This window comes from Typopeltis vanoorti, chromosome 26, assembly GCF_054136105.1.
Source record: "Typopeltis vanoorti isolate ZY-2024b chromosome 26, IOZ_Tvanoo_1.0, whole genome shotgun sequence".
Lineage (NCBI taxonomy): Eukaryota > Metazoa > Arthropoda > Arachnida > Uropygi > Thelyphonidae > Typopeltis > Typopeltis vanoorti.
Window position 1 is genome coordinate 21,387,518 of NC_143574.1, and position 21,667 is coordinate 21,409,184.

Below are 21,667 nucleotides of genomic sequence, written 5' to 3' on the forward strand. Positions count from 1 at the left end.
AAAAAAAAAAAAAAAGAAAAAAAAAAGCGCATATAAACTTGAAATTCCTGTCCAGTGTTATCCAAACCTTGCCCCATCTCATGCAATAACCTCTTTATACACATAAACGTCTGAATTTTAAAATCGCTACAAAAATTGAAACCTTTTAGGTTTTTTCTTCTTTAATTGTAAATTTAATTGTTATGTTATTGATCTTATAGATTGATTAAATCCTTTATTTTCTTGTTTCATATAGCTTGCAATTGCAATGGTAAATCGCGTCGATGCCACTTCGACCGTGAATTATACGAAAGAACAGGCCATGGAGGTCGTTGCGCCAACTGTGCGGACAACACAGAAGGACCTCATTGCGAAAGATGCCTTCCTTTTCACTATAGAGGGAAAGATAATGAATGTGTTCATTGTCACTGTAGTCCCGTAGGTAAGTCATTCATTTAACATTAGACTAATATAATAAGTAATGCATTATTGCAAAAAAAACTTTCAAAAAATACGATAAAATAAACTAAAATCCGAAATTAATCACATTATTTTGATTTAAAATTAACAATCATTATCTAGAGCAGCGGTTCCCAACCTTTTTCCACTTGTGTACCCTCAAGTTATAGTGCCCATAAATGGCCGCCCCCCCCTGATAGTAAGAAGTGCTGACAGTATTCGCAAGAGTATTTAATATTTTAATATTTAATTAATAAATGTAAGTAAATTTTTAATGTTCTTTATAAATTTCTTTAATTTTTTTTTTTAAACATTTCTTATCGAGAAGCAATAATGAAATAAAAGGGTGAAGGAATTATTATTTTTAAATCGAGAAATTTATTATTGATAACATTTATTCATTTATTTAACATGATGGGGATCGATGAGGGATCAAGGATTCCATGAAGGGGTCAATGATCTAAAAAGTTTGCCGATCCCTGTTCTACAGGAACTTTTTTTTTAGGTATTTCTTTGACCTGTTTGATCAGTCGATCGTTGGCTCGCGCAAGTAGAGTTTTTCTACAGGAAATTTGGGCTTTAACCCTGAATCTCAAAAAATCGACCTATTAGGGCTTAAGCGAATAAAAGATATTAGATTATGTATTTGAATCGATATTTAATTTAATTACTTAAATATTACTTAAATTTAAGTACTTACATTTAAATATTTAAATGCGCAATTTATTATATAAATTTATTAACTAATAGCTTAAAATTATATACTATTTAAGAGATAAAAGATAATAAGATCTAAAAGCAGTCGTTGCTTAAGTTGTTCATGCGCAAAATGCTGAAGTGTTATTATTATTTTTATTTATTATTATTATTATTTATTTTATTATTAAAAGACTTATTGCTTCAATGTGAATATTTTCAGCTTCCTACAATTCTAGAATACTCCGATTTTAACACAGTAAATTAATGAATATTCGAATACGCAACCACGTGTGGCGCGTGGAATAATTCAAGCGATGTAAATATAAATACATTTTTGCAAACAATTAAAAAACAGACCTCAATCATTTTTGCAACAGACTTCAATTAAGAAAATAACTTTCCTGCGATTCGACTGCTTTTCAATTTCGTGTGCGGTTTTTTTTTTTTTTTTTTTTTTTTCAGTATAATATTTGTTGTCTATACTCACAGTATTTTTTTTTTTTTTTTTACAGGATCACTAGATCGTCAGTGTCACGAAAACGGACAATGCCCCTGCAAACTTGGAGTGGAAGGGCGTCAGTGTGATCATTGCGCAACCAATTACTTTGACTTTTCAGAAAGAGGATGCAGGTATCTGTTATGTTCGTATTTTCATCGACATTCGATATCCAAGGGTAACAAGTGAAAGAGAGAAAGAGCGAGATTAAAATTAATCTTGAATCGGAAATCCGATTAAACCTTAGTAAAAAAAAAAAAAAATTAAAAAAAAATTGTAAAAATAGAGTTGAATGACTTAAACCGAGAGTTAAGTAAAAAAAGGTTTAATAGTAAAACACGACTAGTTTCGGCTTATAACAGCCTTCATCAGGTGACATTATAAAAGAAAAGAAAAAACACTAAACAGTGAAGCTTAAAGAAACTATGAACAACATAGAGAGTCTCTATACATAATTAGCATGAAAACGTTGTAGTTGTATTTAACCACGCTACCGGCCAAGACGTCTATAGACGTCAAAGTTATCATGGATGCGAAGTGCATATTAAAATTGTAATACCATTGATATTACATTGAAATATATGATGGATACGAAGCGTATGAGGATGCGTATTTGATCCATAATGGCCGGTGAAGTGAGCTGTTCTTTCGTTTGTTGCATTGTTGGGAGAGTGCATGTTTGCAGCATCTCGTGAACGCCAGTACATGATAACAGCTGAATGACTATCTGGGAGGTTGTAGCTTAAGTTGTTATTTAGATGTTCATGGTTGAGGATGATTTTTCTTGGGGTTTCATCATTAGGATCAGCTGAGAAAAGGATATGGCTTGATAAGGCACTGGCTCGTTGTTTCTTGTAAGCAATGTCCAGGGGCGCGCCATTAGTGTCCGGCGCCTGTGTGCAAAATTTTGGAATAATAACAAATAAGTGATTATAAATATAATTAAAATTTAAAAAAATCTAATTTATTTTGATATAATTAATGAATAATTTTTTGACCGAAAGCTGGAAATGCCTTATAAGTCTCATTATTATAATTCTTATAATTTATTATAATGAATTTAAAAAATTTGATAGTTTTAAAAAAAGTACCAGGGCGTCGCCCTGGCCCGACTACACTCCTGGCAGCACCCCCACGATTTCAAGCCACGAGCCGCCACAACTTAGTTCTTTAATGATAATCCTCCAGTACCTTTTCATCTCCCAAAAGGATCATTCTTTCAGTCCTAACATTTGGAAATCGGTAAGGAGCCGGTCTTCATCTTTTATTATCTCCGAGGTCGAGTGTATTTCCATGCCATCACAGACGAGAGATGATGTTCGTTCCTGATGTGTTTTACGGTCGATTTTCTCAGTTTCGAATTTTTAGCCCGTGTTACTTTCCAAGAAATACTCTGCATGCCTACGTCAAAGATTGACTAATTCTGACTAGGATCGAATGCTTTCTTTTGCAGACCTAGAATCGTTACAGCTTAGATAAATAAGCACTTTGCTTTAGAAATTACGTAACAAGGGGAACTTTATTTTCCTATAGGAGAGATAAGAGCCATTATACTAGTTTTTCCGTTTATGATACCATAAAATTATATTGAATAAAATCATGATCTCTTAGTATCAATACCTACCAATAATAGCATTGTTAATGGATCATTTATAAATCACTAATATCATTGTTGTCTTCAGAATTAATCTTACAAAGTATTCGTGTTACGTGACTAGCGTGCGTGCTTGCGCGCGCGCGCGTGTGTGTGTGTGTTAAAGCACAGATTAAAGTGCTTTAAACGTTGTAACCAATAAAAATGCATGCACACGAAAAATATGTTCTTGACTGTAAATTTTTATGCTCATTTTTTTTTTTAACCATTTTTATCAAACAGACATTTCGGTAGCGTATATGAGATTTGAAGAAATTGCTTATCTTAGCTAACTTATCAACTAATGCATAACTTATTTCTATACACGTTTATTAAGTTTATTTTAACTGTAGAGCGTGTGGCTGTCATGATGCTGGAGTTGCTCTTGATTCGTCTTCCTGCGATCCTGAATTGGGAAAATGCCCCTGTAAGGAAAATGTTGAAGGACAGCGTTGTGACAGGTAGGTCGTGTTTAGTTTTCTTCATTCTTTTTCTGAAATAATATTGTTATATGATAACTTTTTTCTTTTCTTGTCTCTACAGAGATATTAGTAGACTGATTTGTGAACCTCCTCAATCCAAACATCTTATGTCCCTGGTGGGATTCGTACACGCAGCCTTTTGGATGGATACGCTAACCACTCGGCCATCCAAGCCGCAAAGTGGAGTTAGATAACTCGGAAATCATACTATGGAAACCAAACATAGCTTCTGTTCAGTGCCGTAACGAGGGCGTGGCGAAAGATCCGCGCGCCACGGGCGCAACGAGGTTTGGGGCGCAAAACGTAAAAAATAAAAATAAATAAATAGATATAAAAGTCCGCTATTTTATATTGTATTTTTAAATTTCGGCAATACGCCGCTTTAGACATAAATTCTGCAACTCATTTTGATGGAGTTAATATTAAGTATTTAATATATTGCATTTAGTAAAATTTAACTTGTTACATTTAAATTTTTCTAAATTTTTGTCATTTTTGGGTTAAGGGGCGCACGTTAGAAACTTCCCATAGGCGCTTCATACCCTCGTTACTGTACTGCTTTTGTTTCCAAAACATGGAAGGGTTTTTACAAAGAGTTTGTGATATAGGTTCGTAACTAAACCAAATACCAACAGCGTACAGATCTTTGTTACAAAAAAAAAAAAAAAAAAAAAAAGGTAGAAAAATGGAAGCATCTTATAAGACAGGCCCTTCCTTTATTATTAATATTAATTTATTATTCTTTTTTTCTTCTTCAGTTTTTATGCTCCATACAGTAGAGAAGATCTTGCCAAAATTTTATAAATATTATTATTAGTAGTAGTATGTTTTATTTATTTAAATAATTTATTTATTTTGGAGGGTAATGAATCTATTTGCTTTTTATTCTTTCTAATTCTATATAATACATTAATATAAGCATTTAATGTATTTCGGGATCTCATTAACTGCCATAATTAATAAGATATGTCGTAAATACAGCTTTTTTTCCCCTTAAATATTTTCTTTTTAGGTGCAAACCAGGATTTTTTGATTTACAAGTGAAAAACGAGTTTGGCTGTGTGAGGTGCTTTTGCTATGGACATTCTAGTGTCTGCACGAGTGCGCGTGGCTTCTATAAGAAAATTATCGAAAGCAACTTCAATGACGGTAATGTTGTTTTACTATACAAGATGATAATTATTATAAAGCCTTATAAGTATTATAAAAGATACCCCAATATAGTTGTAAGATAAACTAAACGGACAGTTATACTAAGAATTTATTGAAACCAACCTCATAGTCATGAGGGTCATTTCACATCGCCCATGCGTGGCTAGTGAAACGATGTATACCTGTTTTTTATGTCTGTCTGTTATGTCTGTTTTGAAAATTGAAACAGGCCCGTTATTTATTGCAGGGAGGGAAACGGGGCTGGAGGACAATAAGAAGCATCTTCTTGGTGGTATATGAGTGTAATTATGGCCAAGAAGGCATATTTTATAAGCGAATGGTGGTTTATTAATTAATTACTGTATCCATAATGTCCTCTCAACTCAACTCAGCATTTTTAAAAACTTCAACAACAACTACTGAAGAAAAAAAAAAAACACTAAACTCAGACGGGCTTTTCCGCACTCTCTCTCAAAACAGCATGAAGCGCAGACATTAAGTGTAACTAAAACAAAAAATAAACCGCAAGACACTAAATGGGTGTCCACAATGAACTTACCAGGGTGGTCTGAAAAGTTCTCGGCCTAACAATGAAAAAACGAATTTATAATTTCGAAATTATTTTTATTTTTCAACATAATCTCCCTTAAGACTAATACATTTATTCCAGTGATGCTCTAGCGCAATTATCCCATCCCTGTAGTGGTTCTCAGTAAGATCTGCAAAATACCCCTCTACAGATGCAAATCACCTTTTGATTCGAAGAAAAATGCTGACCAGCGAGGAAGAGTTTCAGTTTTGGGAAGAGATAGAATTCAGAGGGAGCCAAATCTGGGGGAATAAGGTATATGTTCTAACAATTCATAGTGCAGATCCCTTAATTTTCCCATTGCCAAAACACCTTTGTGGGCAGATGCACTGTCCTCATGAAAGATTATTTTTTTCCATCTGCAAACCGGGTCTTTTCTCACGAATTTTTTCGTCTAGTCTGGTTTAAAGATCGGAGTAATATTCCCCGGTTATTGTTTTACCCTTTTCAAGATAATTAATAAACAAAATGCCTTTAGCATCCCAAAACAACGATGCCATGACCTTTCCTGCTGATGGAACCGACTTTGTCTTCTTTGGCGCTGAACAACCGGCTTCTGTCCACTGTTTTGACTGCTGTTTGTATTCTGGTGTGTAATGGTGAATCCAAGTCTCATCTATGGTAATAAATCGACGCACAAAATCAAGGGTTATTCTTCTTAAAACGCTCCAAGCACTGTTCGGAGATTTTCATGCGAGTGCGTTCTTGATCTGCTGTGAGCAAGCGAGGCACCCATCTTGCGCGAAGCTTTTTCATTTGCAATTCTTCATGCAAAATATATCCTACACGTTCTTTTGAAATGCCTATAGTCTCAGCAATTTCACGCACTTTGAGTCGCCGTTCATCTAATACCATATCGTGCACTTGATCAATGATTTCTAGTGTTGTTACACATTTTGGACGGCCTTCATATGGATCAACTTCAAGGCTGGTATTGCCACGTTTAAACTCGGTAGCCCATTTCTGAATTGTCGAAAAAGAAGAAGAGTGCCCATAAATTTTTTATGAACTTCGAATGAATTTCTTTTGACGTTAAACCTTCTTTTACAAAGAATTTTATAACCGCACGAATTCAATTTTATCCATTTCAAGGGATAATGACAACACTTTTACTTCAGACAGCTGTATAAAACAAACTACTTGATACAATGACTTGCAATTTCACATGGATGCTTATGACAGATGTACCAACTTAGGAAAAAAACCTTGTCGATAGTGTTGCCATCTATGGCCGAGGCCGAGAATCTTTCACACCACCCTCGTATTAAGGTGCAATATTATAAATATAACGGTGTTGGTGCCGCCTATGATGAGTCTATTAATTCGACGAAGTCACAACAACAATAATAATAATTAACAATATACACGTATATCATCGCATTATTATTATTATTATTATTAAGACAGTGTATCCTCCGACTGAATGCATCAGGATATTATGTTAACTGCTGACAATAAGAAACCCGGTTTAACCACTGCTGATTTTGTTAATATTCAGCCTTATATCAAAGTATCAAGGTTACGTGAATCTAATGAAGCATTAGTTCATGGCTTATATTACTTGATTATTCATGATACTTTTGATCATTTGCATCATGATAATAGTCAGTCGACTATTATAATGATGTCTTATATCTTAAATCGGTGTCTTATATTTCTTGTACTTATCTGGTCCTGAAAGCGGAGATGGTGAAGATTATTATGATGATGATTTGACACCTCCAGGGAGTCCAAAGACTCATCGAGGGAGAGTGTGCCAACAGCATCGAACGATTGGTCCCCTTCCAACTACTAACCTCGCTCAAACTTACTTAACTGAGCCATTAGTTAAGATGATGCATGAGATGAAGTGTATTCATATGAAGAGAATTATATACATGTATGGAAGATGGAAGAGTGAAGAAAAATAGAAAGAAAGATGACCATGCGAAAGTTGGAACGAATGATTCGATGGTGACTGTATGGAGATTCCATTATTAGGTGTGTGGTGCGAGATGACGTGAAAGAACAAGAAAGGATGGGGGGACTTGTGAGTAGTAGTAAAGGAAATGAAAAGGCACGAATACAACACAAAAGGGGAAATGGGGTAAGTCAAGGTGGATGGGAAAGGATACTGCGTGAAACATGCGGATTGGATTAGGAAGGGAATGTGAGTAAGTAAGAAAGGATAGAGATGACATGGGAGGGAGAGTGTTTGGGTCTGAGAAGTCATTTCAAGGTCAATTTCACCAACTGGAGGATGATGTGACAATACATTTCATTTTCATTTATTGTTGGTTTAATAATATAGTCTGAGTGGAAGTGACTTTTGCATCCTCTGCGCTTAGTCGTCCGAAGAAAGGGTTACGTTTTTGTCTATTATCTGATTCAAGAACTTTCTTTAAGCCTTTCATCGACTAGTTCCCGCATTAGTCTATCTCTAGTATGGGCAAGCGGATTTTTCTTCCTACAAACTCAAGAAAATCGAGTGTAGAACCCACATTACTTCAGACAATAACATATTGTGTTAGGGACGGAGGTGGTGCGTGACATATCGGTCGTCGCTTCATCGGAACCAGCTTATAATTAGTGATAGTCTTGGGTCAGCTAGCTCTGATTGGCTTTCGGTGGAGACTGAACTGCCCACTCAGTCTCCAAAAATTAGATAGGGCTAAAACGTAGACCTCGCCTACTCCCTAAAAGGAATAAAGGTGTTAGCTGATTTTTTTCTAAATAGTGCATTTAACAATAATGGAAAATAGCTAAACGTATTTGGTGAATGGAGCCACTCCCCTGCACCAACGAAATGTAAATTTGCATAGAATATAAAATTTAGATCATATTAAGGATTGTTAAATGCACATATCTGGTTAAATGCACATCCCTTCAGAAAGTAGGGATGATAAGAATTTTGAAGCTGAAAGTGATGAGTCGAAACGTAAAATATGAGAAAGTTGTTCAGTAAGAAGCTCAGTTATGTGACGTTTAGAAGCGTCCATTAAACAGCCGAAAATGAAAGTGAATACAAACAGTAAACAAGGAAGATAATTAATGGAATGACTATAGATTAAAAAAAAAAATCAGCTAACACCTATTTGTTCCCATATAGGGAGTAGGCCAGGCCGTTTACCCTATCTAACTTTTGGAGACTGAGTGGGCAGTTCAATCTCCACTGGTAGCCAATCAGAGAGATAGCTGGCCCAAGGCTATCACTGATTCATCGGTACGCAGTGAAGAAGGCGGCAAGCTAGTGCCGCCATCTCGTGGTCCCTCACCCTAACACAATATTTTTAATGTCTGAAAATAGTGTGGGTTCTACGGTCGATTTTCTTGAGTTTACGGGACGAAAAACCCGAGTTTCTGGGAGAAAAAATCCGCTAGCCCGTGCCAGAGATCGACTAATTCGGGAACCGGCCGCAAAAAAAGGCTTAGAAAAATTTCCTCTAGTCGGCGACTAGATTTGAACCACCAAATCCTTTCTTCACACGGTCAAGCGCCATAGAGTGCAAACGCCACTTCTACTGAGCTACACAGGCTCTATGACTATAGATTTAGAATCATAAATGATTAAACCTAAAAAGGAAGCAAAAACTAGTAAAGAATATACACAGTTTGCAGACAAAAATACAAATGGTAATGGTGGCAAAAACAACGCACTCTCTAGAGAAGGTTTATTATGTTTAGTGGCGTAGTGAGTTCCCACAGTGAGCACTTGAAAGTGTCGTAATCAAAGTAATAGGTAAGGCAATACTCATGCACAGGCGCACGAGGTTTTACCTGTGATTCCCCTGAAAAACTGAGGCTAAAGGGTTCCAAACAATGAAAAACGGGGCCCCTGGAACACTCTAGCGCCTCGGAAAAAGTATAAGTATGGCTATGGCGATAGGGTATTCTTTACAATCACGGCTCGCGTCAAAAACGTGTATGTTGAAACTTCTTCACGGAAATCGTGGTGCATGCATATTATTTCCGCATTTTTTTTTTACAAGGAGATAAAGATAGGAATATAGAGGTTTAATTAAGCTTGCCAGACTTCCCGTATTTTACGTCAAATTTTGCTGTTCCGTATTGTACTTTTAGGGACAGCCTAATGTCCCATATTTTAATGAAAAGATAAAATTATAAACATTATATTAAGCAATTATAATTTTTAATATTCTTTTCCAATAATCCAACATAAATTGATTTGTAAGCCATAAAAACTGACAATTCGAGGTCGCTTTTTATTTAGTATAAGTATTTTTATTTTGTGTTTTTGTCCACTGCTATAATGTCCACACAGTTCTTATGTGGACATTATACAGTGGTACAATACATGGATGTTATTTCAATAATTATTGAAAAAATAATATCTCGCTCTTTTCGAATGTACGATATTTGGTTAATACATACAATATATAATTAAAAGTAAATTAATTTTATTTATTAATTATACAAAAAAAAAAAAAATCAGCTAACGCCTTTTTATTCCCGTATATACGGGAGTAGGCGAGGCCATTTAGCCCTATCTAACTTTTTTTGGAGACTGAGTGGGCAGTTCAATCTCCACTGGTACCCAATCAGAGACAGATGGCCCAAGGCTATCACTAATTAAGCGGTACGCAGTGAAGAGAGACGGCTCAAATGTGCCGCCATCTCGTGGTCTCTAACCGTAACACAATATATTTAATGTCTGAAATAATGTGGGTTCTACGGTCGATTTTCTTGAGTTTACAGGACGAAAAACCCGAGTTTCCGGGAGGAAAAACCTGCTTGCCCGTGCCAGAGATCGACTAACTCGGGAACCGGTCGAAAAAAGGCTTAGAAAAATTTCCTCTAGTCGCCGACTAGACTCGAAACCAAGACTTCCTTCGTGCGGCCTAGTGCGGTGGTGTGCAAACGCCTTAAGCCCTTACCAATGCCAAAACAAAAATGCGTTTTTAACGATGATTATTCGAAAGAATCGATTTTTTTTGCAAAAAGTAAACATAACGACGAAGTTGAATACCAAATCTGTAGACGAACGATTAGTATTGCACATGGGGGACGATCGGATATTACACAACACATTAACACTCAGAAACGCAAATTGAGCATTAGTTCCACTTCCAAAAGTATTAATACTTATTTTGTAAAACCAACTCACCAAATTGTCCCGTATTTGGTTTTCCAAAATCTGGCAACCTGAGAAACAGCGTAAATCGTATGGCAAGCGATTTTGAGGGTGATGTTAGAGATTGTTAGGTTTAAGAGTAAGAGTGTTAGGATTGTCAGTGTGTTGCCAGATATGATAGCCGAGAAATGAGGAGGACATTGATGATGAATGAAATGTTAGCTAGGAAGTGTAGGAAAAGAGGGGTGGGATGTGTGGATATATGGGAGGAGTTTTATGGGAGAAAAGAATTATATGCCGATAATGGTCTACATTTGAATAAGTATGGGAGTAAGCGTTTATAGAAGTTACTGTTTAATGAACAAATGGGGGCTTAACACCATGGAAACGAGAGTTATTAGAATGGGAGGGAACGAGGAGGGTTGTCAGAAATAATGACATGGTATTAGAGTTAGCTGTAAATAGTACTAACGTCAATAATAACTGTGAAATGGAGATTCATTATACTCAGAATTTTAAAGGTATTCAAAGTGGGCTAATTCGCACATAGTGTGATTATGGGGAAAGGAGCATTGCAGTTTATGTATGTTTATTCGGGTATTAGTATACCCGAATACTTCGGGTATACTAATACCCGAAGTATTCGGAATAAGTGTGATGAATTTATGTCATTACTTAGTTCTACTTGGCCAAAATTATAGCAATTAATGAGACTTGGCTAACTAACCGCGTGGTTAGCCTAGTGGCTTTGCGCTTCGCAACCATATGCTTGGGGAAGGAGTGTCCCAGGTTCGATTCCCGTTGTAGACGTGAGGAATTTGAGGATCTTCCTCAGGCATAGCCAAGTTAGCCGGTCTTGGGCGCGGTCAGTAGGGTTTTTCCGCCAGTTTATCTGGCGTTTTTCATCCTGCAAACAAGCAAACCGGCCCGTGAACATACGCCTCTACAGTCCAAAATATATCACTCCCCAGCGGCAGACCAGGCGACGGGTCGGTTGGGAGTAGTACTAACAAGAAGTCGCATCTAAAGTAACACGCGGACCCTGCATGGGAAGCGGGAATAACGCGTAGAAGAAGAAGAATGAGACTTGGCTAACTAAAAATGATTTACTCATAGGAATTGAATGTAACGGATATGGTATCTTTGGAAAGGATAGAGAGGACAGAATGGGGGAGGAGTTTTACTAATGATAAAACCAAAAATGGTAGAAGTGCCTCAAGGTGACAGGCATGCATAGGGTAGTTCATTTGAGGCTGTCTGGTGTGAGATAGAAATCAACAGGATGAAATATGTAATTGGTTGCTGCTATAATCCAAAGGGTATAAGGGAGAATGTAGATGATATGCATTAGCAAATTAGTAAGATGAGTGGAGGACATGTAATTATTATGGGGGAGTTTAACTATGGGGACATAGATTGGGAGAAGGAATGGTCTCAGGGAACAAAGGAATTGAAGTTTATACAACTGTTAAGAAATAACTCCCTGAGACAGCATGTAAAGGATGGGACAAGAGATTTGAGAGTGTTAGATCTGGTCATAGCATCAGAGAACATATCAGTAAGTAATTTAGATACACTGTCTCCACCTGGGGAAAATAATCATGTGGTCTTGACTTGGGAGATTATATTATGTACTGAATATTCTGTTATTTAAAGGGGAGAGATATTGATCATACATAGGAGATTATCAAGGAATATTTAATGAAAGCTGTATCTGACTGTATTCCCAGAGTCAGGAGGAGGAATCAGGTCGGAGTAAGAGGGATGAATAATATTATTAAGCGAGAGTTGCAGATAAAGAAAAAGTTGTGGTGAAAGTATAAAGAAAATGGTGATGAGTATTCCCATGGTAGTATGAGGTACAGACAAGAAGGGTAACCTGCATGGTAAGGAAGGCCAAAGCTAATTATGAGAGGAAGCTAGCCGATGAGTCTAATAAAAATCCCAAGGAGTTCTTTCGCTATGTGGCAAGTAAAAGGAGAAATAACTGTGGAAGAATGACTTTAAAAAGTTGATGGTAAGGAAATTACAGAAGCTAATGGAATAGTTGAGTTGCTTAGTGATCATTTTGCAAAACGTGTACCATCTTGGTTGTGATATTGCAGTGCCGAATGTATTATTGACTGATGAGAGTCTGGTGATAGAAGAATTTGAGGTGCTTAGTATATTACAGAACCTTAATGCTAACAATGCCATTGGGTTAGATGGCATTTCGGCTCATGTGTTACGAGAATGTGGAAGACCTCCTCTAACTTGGCTGTTTAATTTAAGCCTCAGTTCTGGTAAAGTGTCAATAGAGTGGAAAGAGGGGGAAATTATTCCACTGCATAACGCGGGGGGGAGATTCCAGGACTGAGGTAGCAAATTATAGACCAATTAGTATATCGGGTGTGGTGGTTAAGGTTTTGGAGAAATTGATAAAAATTAGAATTCAGGACTGGGTGGACAGCAATATACTTTATAAGGGGCAACATGGTTTTGTGAAGGATAGATCTTGCCTTAGTAATTTGCTTACTTTCTATAATGAAGTAACAATGGAGTTGGATAAAGGAAATCCTTATTCAGTGATCCTGCTGGACTTTGCACAGGCATTTGACAAGATAGGACTCTGTTGCATAAATTGGAGCAAATGGGTATGGATCCGAGGCTAGTGATTTGGATTCGAGGGTGGCTAGTGGATAGATCAAAGAGTGGTTTATGGTGGAGCAGAGTCCAGTAGAAGGCAAGTGACTAGTGGTGTGCTTCAGGGCTCAGTGCTGTCCTCTATTATTTAATTTGTACATCAATGATATTGGGAATACTTTGAAAAGAAATATCCATTTGTTTGCTGATGATGCAAAACTGGGAAGAGTGATGTCAATTCAGATGATGTGGATACCTTGCAGGATGACTTAAATAGGCTGACGGTTTGGGCTAAACTAAATGGCTGCCAGTTTAACGTGGCCGAGTGTAAGGTGATGCACTTTAGAAGGATGAGATCACGTGCTGTGTACTATATTAATGGAACTGAACTGCAAGAAATTGATAAGACTAGGGACTTGGGAGTTATTGTGGACAGAGAACTTAAGTTTCGAGGGCATATTGCAAGGATTGCCAAAACTTCACATCAAATTACATGGTTATTGAAGAACACACTGACAAGCAGGGATAAGGAAGTGATTGTCCCACTCTATAAGGCATTAATAAGGCCGCATTTGGACTATTGTGCACAGATCTGGTCAGTTGCGTAGCTAGAGCATTGCCGCCCTTCTCAATACACACCAAAAATACTACAAAAAAAGTCAAAAAGACATATAGGGAAATTAATTAATATATTAATTTTATTATTAATAAATTGATTAATATTAATATAAATTAAGTTTACAAACCTACACGATGAAAAGCCAAACGGCTATTTTTTTTCTGGCGAGGTTGAACAGTTAAGGGGATAAAAATCCCTTATTGTTTTTCAGCCAGTAAGCGAAACTAAGATCGAAAACTACGATCTGAACGTTTCATGCCGACAAACTGTCAGCGTATCCAAGCGTAAGTGACCACTTGGTAGTGCCTATTTGGGTAAGATGCACACGAGGAAACTGCTCTCTAGGAAATAGCAATAGCGGTGCGAGATATATGTGGGGATTTTTACGAAAAAAACTGAAAACTTTAGTTTCCGAAAATCCCAACATACATATCGCACCACGATTTTTAGCTTTAATTTTTTGGGGAAAAAAGTGCGAGTTATATTCGAGTAAATATGGTATGTTTATGGCAGTGTGAAGGAAATTTGCTTTTATATATAATAAGTTAAACATGTTAATTGACAATAAATACTTCTAATCAAATGATCGTAAAGGAGTCACGCCACATGTGGCAGCCTGACGAATTATGCAACAACTGAACTAGATGAAACTTATATCAGTATATCGCGGAGATAGATGGCGTGGAAGTAGGATCTTTGTTTATTTTCTTTTCACTTATTATTACTAAAATAGTTGGTAGGGTTTGCTTCTTTATTGCATTTTTATTTGGTATCGCTGTACTTAATAAAATTGTATTATATTAAGTTAAAATATACAAGTCAGCGAAGATGTTTGAAATGTATTTATTTATTTAATTATTTTTGAAGGTGAGCCCTGGATTGCGTGCTGAAAAAAAGTCGTTTGCGTGCCACGTTTGGCATACATGCCAAGGGTTGCCCACTCCTGCTCTAGACTAACCATACATAAAGAATACAATAAATATTTTTTCAACGGTTTCGATAACGACCCGAATGATATAAATGTGTAACAGATTAAAACAAAAAACTAATGATGAATCAGGCATTTTAGCATTCTTTAGGATGAAAACGGAATCATGCTTGTTAATTTTATACACTGTATAAACGCATCAAAAGGGATAAGCAAAAACCCTAATATAATAAGCAACCGCAGAAATATTATTATTACGGGGGCCCTAAAATCCTGTCGATGGCTTTAGTTATACGCAAAATTAGAAGAAGAAAAAAAAAACGTTTTCGCAAATGTGTACAAATTGAATGTCATCAAAGACAGGAACGGATCATTACTAACAGAAGAGTGGATAAAGAAAATGTGGAGCCCTCCCACCAGGAAAATTTTGATTTGGAACCTCCTCCACTTAGGCATGAAGTTGAAAGAGCAGTTAAACAGCTCAACAGCAATAAGGCCCCAGGTGCAGATGAAATCCCAGCAGAGTTAATTAAGGCCACAGGGGACGAAGGGATAAGAGTGTTTCATAGATTGATTACAAGGATATGGGAGACAGGATCATGGCCTAGAGACTTGAAGAAGTCAGTTTTCATACCACTACATAACAAAGGTGATATAAAGGCATGCAAGAATTATAGAACTATTAGTTTGATATCTCATGCAAGCAAAATTTTTTAGAAGATCATGCTAAATAGGATTGGGGCCAAAGTTGAGGCAGAGATGCCCAAGGAACAAGATGGTTTTAGGAAAGGTAAGGGCACCAGAGATCAGATCCTTTGCCTTAGACAGTTCATAGAAAAATATAAATAATTCAGACTCCCTCTGGTAATGTGTTTCTTAGACTACTCTAAAGCTTTTGACTGTGTTGAGCATGTGAAACTGTGGGAAGTAATGAAAAGAACGGGTTTTCCTCAACACACTATCAGGTTGATAGCCAACTTGTATAAGGAGCAACAAGCCACGGTAAGAACAGGTGTTGGATTGACTGACTGGCTTCAAGGTGGAAAAAGGAGTTAGGCAAGGATGTTTACTTTCTCCTCACTTGTTTACTATATATGCGGAGGACATCATGCGTGAAGCATTGGATACGCTCAAGACAGGAATTAGGATACGAGGTAGATTGATCAGTAATCTGAGGTAAGCTGATGATACAGTACTCCTCTATAATGACAAGGAACAACTAGGACAAATTCTTGATAAAGTTAACAAGATCAGTAATAACAGAGGACTTCAACTCAACCCTAGCAAGACAAAGATTATGGTTCTCAAAGGAAATATAAACAGGGAAGTTCTTGAGAAACAAGTGTACCTTAATGGAGAAAGAATTGAGGAAGTCAGCAAGTTTGAGTACCTGGGATCCATTATTAATGTGAAGAATTGCTGTCCAGAAGATGTCAGAAGAAGATTAGGATTGGCTAAATCGGGAAGAATGGATCTGTCTCCATGGGAACAAAGTTGAGGATTTTGGATGCAGTTGTTTTTCCAACAGCGACTTCTGGATGTGAGACATGGAACCTAAACAAGTCATATAAGAAAAGAATGGCTGCTTTTGAGATGTGGTGTTACAGATGGCTCGAGGATATCATATACTGAAAGGCGCAGAAATTAATGGGTGTTAGAAAAGATCAGCAGAACTTTAAGGCTTCTTAAGGATATTGACAGAAGAAAGTTAAAATATTTTGGACACATAGAAAGGATGAAAGGGGGACTTCTCAGAACAGTAATAGAAGGTAAAGTTCCTGGAAAAATAGGCAGGGGTAGACCATCAGTGAGATGGATGGATGGATGGATGGCGTGTGATGAGGGACTGATCTTCAGAGAGTTGAGGCCTCCAGAAAAGCAAACAACAGGACTACATGGCGAGGCCTGGTGTGGCACATCACCGAGCATCGGAGTGACCATACGGCATCTGTAGACGCCCAGTGAAGTGAAGAAGAATGTGTACTGAATGTGCAGTGCCCGCCTGCTGCTGAGATGCAGCCTCCATGGTTTAGGCAATAACCAATAAAGCAATCGCTGTGCCATGTATTTTATTTTTAAGAATTTGAATTTTAGTATGATAGGGAAATGTAATGGTTTTGTTATATTTATGTTTTATTTATTTTAGTTGTAAGTATAGTTCTTAAAAACTAATTATTAATTAAGTAATAAAAATTATTAATTAACATAAATAAATGAATCGTCGACAAATAAAATTGTGTCTCACGTGAAACCCCAAAAAAAGTGCTGGGGGCGGACCCCCCCTAGCTATGCCACTGAATCTGGTCACCTGGATTTCTTGAAAATCGTTGCAGGCCTGTGGAATGTTTCCTACAAGGATAGATTGAAACTGATAATTTTTTTAAGACCAGTGCAGGAAGGGAGAGAATGAGGGGACATTATTATTATTATTATTATTATTATTCCTGACACCTCCAAGGAGTCCGAAGACTCATCGCGGGAGGATACCTACAACTGTCTCAACCACTACACCGAACCACTACTACGAATCATCTCCATCAACGCCATCTACCGCCCACCTCCACTACTAGTGTGTTTTGTCTGCAAATTGCGTGTGTTCTGAAGTGCCGATTTGTCTGTATGCGGGATGAAAAACCCGAGTTTCCGGGAGAAAAAACCCTGCTACCTCCGTATGAGATCGGCTAACTCATACGGAGGTAGCAGAGTCCCTGGAGATTGTGTAACAATGTGGTTAACAAGGGTGTTAGGACTGGATTTTTTGCTTGGAGGGTTGTAAATGGGTGGAATGCGTTGCCAGAAGTGGTTGTGAATGAGTTTAAGGGAAAGTATGACAGGTATTGTATGAATAATGGTTAGTATGACAATACGTTAGCCCTACCAGTCTTAATGTATGGAAGTAAAATCTGGACAATAAAAAAAAAAAAGACAAACAAAGATTAATAACAGCTGAAATTAAGTTTATGAGAAAAACTGTAAAGTAATACCCTATTTGATCACAAAAGAAACGAAGAAATTATGAAAGAATTAAACCAAGAACCAGTAATAGAAAAAATTAAAAAATATAAACATAAATGGATGAAACACGTTCAAAGAATGAAAACAGAAAGATTACCAAAACAAGCCTTAAGGTACAAAACATTAGGAAAAAGAAAACCAGGGCGTCCTCTTAAACGATTCAACGATGGCTTCTAAGGCCGGAATAGGCCATGCTAGGCCTAAATCCTTGATAGGCATGATGATGATGATGATGATGATGACAATGTTGGGTCTCCCGAGATGAGTCTTCTGATTCCATGGAGGCAATTTATAATAATAATAATAATAATAATAATACAGGGTGTCCCAAAATTCACGCAAGATTTAAATTTAGCGCCATTTGTGCGGTAAAGTGTTGCCAACGAGAAAAAAAAGACAGCGTGACAGTTCAGGGTTATTAAAAATGACCACACACAGCAAAGAGAGTTCGTTGAATGGATTATGGAACAACAACAAGTGGATGCTTATATTTCGAACAAAATCATCTTCAGCGATGAGGCTCATTTTCATCTTGATGGCTTTGTTAATCGACAAAATTGTCGCATTTGGGGTTCAGACAATCCACGAGTGATTGTTGAGAAACAAATGCATCCACAACGTGTCACTGTTTGGTGCGGATTTTGGACTGGAGGCATCATCGGTCAAATTCTTCTTCGAAAATGCGGCTCGTAAGGCAATAACAGTTAATGGTGCTCGCTATCGCGACATGATAATCCAGTTTTTTGTGCCTAAATTGTAAGATATGGATGTGGACGACATGTGGTTTCAACAAGACGGTGCCACATGCCATACAGCCCGAGAAACAATTCAATTACTGCATGAGTCATTTCCTGGTCGTGTAATTTCTCGTTGTGGTGATCAGAATTAGACGCGCAGATCATGTGACTTAATGCGTTTGGACTTTTTTCTTTGGGGTTTTTTGAAGGCTAAGGTTTATGTCAACAACCCACGCCTTGACGGAGGAAATTGAGCGCTGTATCAACGAAATTCAGCCACATTTATGCAAAACGGTCATGGAAAATTTCGACAAAAGAGTGCGTATGTGCCAGCAAAGCCGTGGAGGCCATTTACCCGATATGCTATTCGATGCATAACCCTAGACTGTATACTTTATGAATCAATAAGAAATTACAATTTTTAATTAAAAACTTGTGTTTTCTATCAAAATTACTTCTTGCGTGAATTTTGGGACACCCTGTACAACCTGAAAGCATGCAGTTAGTTCCGTATTATTTTACAAAGGGATATGGATAGGCAATTAGAAGTAAAAGCCATTAGAAAGTAGACATTAGTCTGTATTATTATTATTATTATTATTATTATTATTATTATTATTATTATTATTATTTACATTTATACATATTTTTTTGTTAAAATTTAATTGAATAAACTACAGGGAAGAATTTAGTGAATTTATCCGTATTTGGGCTTTATGCCTATCCTTGTAAAAAATATGGCATTAATTGTACGCTTTCTAGTTTTATTAAACAACATTTTCCATGAAGTTAATTTCAACCTGCTCGCTTTTGATGCAAGCTGTGATTATAAAAAATATCCAAGTAATGGATAGAAGTATATACAGGACCAACACATCATCATCATATTCTCCACGGAGTCCCACGACTTATAGCGTAGGTCACTACGACACACAATTCGCTGTTGAGAGTACAGGATATACCGTTATGCTGCGCAATCGATCGTCTACTCCTACCCGTAACTTTTGTCTGTTAATTACGTGTGTTTTCTAGCCGATTTGTCATGTAGGACGTAAACCTGCTTCCTGGCGAAAATCCTTACTAATCCCACATGAGACTAGCTAACTCATCTTCAGCTGAAAGAGGTCATAAAACTTTCTTTCGTTCCAAACCTGTCTTCTAATACAGTCTATTTCCTTCCGTTGAAATACATTTTGAAGCTTAATATCGTAAATTAAAAAAAAATACAGAAGAAAAATAAATAATTAAAATAATAAGCTTGATATAGAAAGTTTACATAATATTCTTAGATGGGGTAATTAAACACACGACATTAAAAACATTTTTTCATAGAACTACTGGTTTATATGAAAACGCGGATCATCATAGGTTGTAATGTATCATACTAACCTGTCGCTCTTGATTTTCTGAGATTCTCACTTCTGCACATCAAGCTATTTAGGCAATACCAGTATAAATGAATAAATTAAGTCAATAAACATTGCGATACTGGTATATATGTTTCAAAAGATCAGGAGTCATAAAAGACAGAGAATCACAGAGTGAAGAAATATGGCGATTTCGCTGGAAAACGTGGGCACTAGCGCCATTGTCATAAACATCAAAGGTAATATATCATGTATGTATTTGTCAGTAGCGATTGGCCGCGATTTTTTCTTATTCAAAATATTTCCTATTATATTAGCTGGTGATTTCACAGATCATACACTTCTTTAATCATTAGGAGAAGCAATAGTGTCCATCAGGATGATATTTCAGAAAATTTGTTATAAAAAGGGTACTGCCTGAAATGCTTATATGCTGGGTCAGGACTGGTGTATTGCTTTACTTAATTGCCCTTGACATCATTAGACCTAGTTCCAAAGTGGCCATCCTTGCTCCCTCCATTAATATTAGTTTATATGAGTGATTGATAACCTGTAGGATGATTTAACTAAATTGATGTGGGCAAAGGATAATGGTTGTCAATTTAATGTTACAAATGTAAGGTTATGCACTTCACATTGAAGAATTATATATTATGTGTCTCATTGATGATACTGTATTGAAGGAAATTAATGAGGCAGTGGATTTGGGGTCATGGTGGAGAGAGAGAGTTCAGCGGGCATATATGTAAAAATTGGCAAAATAGCCCAAAGGGTTACTGAATGTTTAAAAACATACTAACAAGTAAAGATAGGGAGTTAATTAACCCTCTTTATAAGACTCTGGTTTGCCCATGTTGTCTTGACTGTTGTGCTCAGATTTCATCACGGTTTCTTGCTGATCAGGAGGTAGTATATAGGATCCAGAGATGAGTGACCAAGCTGGTGACAGGTCATTGGAATCTCCCCTATGAGGATAAATCGAAGGTTTATGGGTTGCAGAGGTTAGTTGACATGCAGAAGAGACGAGACATGATAGGAACTTATAAGTTATTAAAGGGGGTTTTATATGATTGACACAAATAATAATAATATAATATAATAATATACTAAAAACAAAATAATAATATAATAACTTTCCCTCCACACACACCTCCCAGTTTCTGGTTAAGAAAATGAGCACATTGGATGGCCCATAGCCATCCAATGTGCTCATTTTGGATGGCCAAGTAAACCTATGTGTAATAGGCTTTCTTTAGTCTAAATTTTTGGTAATGATAGTGTGGTTAATCTTATCTCCAAAAATTGCATGTGCCTCAAGAGTGAAGTGTTGTGTCGGAAAAAGTGCCAATTCACTTTTATGAGTCATCCTATTTCCGATCCAACATAAGGTAACATTAAAAACCATGGATATGGACATGCTTATGCCTCCAGAAGAAAATGTGCATCTTGGTAATTCAGAACTGTGTATAACCATTTTTCTAGTAGATATTAAGTAATTTTTGAGAAACCCATAATTTAAATAGATAATGTTTGTGGATTATTTAACAAAGGAAGATTATGTATAAATGCTGAAAGATGTATATGAGATGATATATGTATTGGGCCATGTCAAAAACAGTTCGGAGCTGCGGTGACCAATCGGCCGCCGCTATATGCATGACGTAGTCACCAAGAGAGGGTGCTCACATTAAGTATATAGGTTTCGGTGCGGAATTCAATCGCATCATTGCCATAATCATTGGTGCACCCAGGGATTCCTAATTAAAATTATTTTTTTTTTATTTATGTTGTGTCGTGTCTTCTATTTCTATATTACTTA

The 21,667-nt window shown here is 36.8% G+C and overlaps 1 protein-coding gene across 1 annotated transcript in view; it reads left to right on the forward strand.

Annotated features, from left to right (window-relative positions):
- Positions 1-21,667, forward strand: part of LOC150092398 (laminin subunit gamma-1-like) — a 245,090-nt gene that overhangs the window by 9,196 nt on the left and 214,227 nt on the right. Inside the window, exons 2-5 of the mRNA XM_090415061.1 lie at positions 236-421; positions 1,650-1,767; positions 3,620-3,727; positions 4,761-4,897. Coding sequence (XP_090271187.1) covers positions 236-421; positions 1,650-1,767; positions 3,620-3,727; positions 4,761-4,897 — 549 coding nt within the window. The remainder of the gene's footprint in view (positions 1-235; positions 422-1,649; positions 1,768-3,619; positions 3,728-4,760; positions 4,898-21,667) is intronic.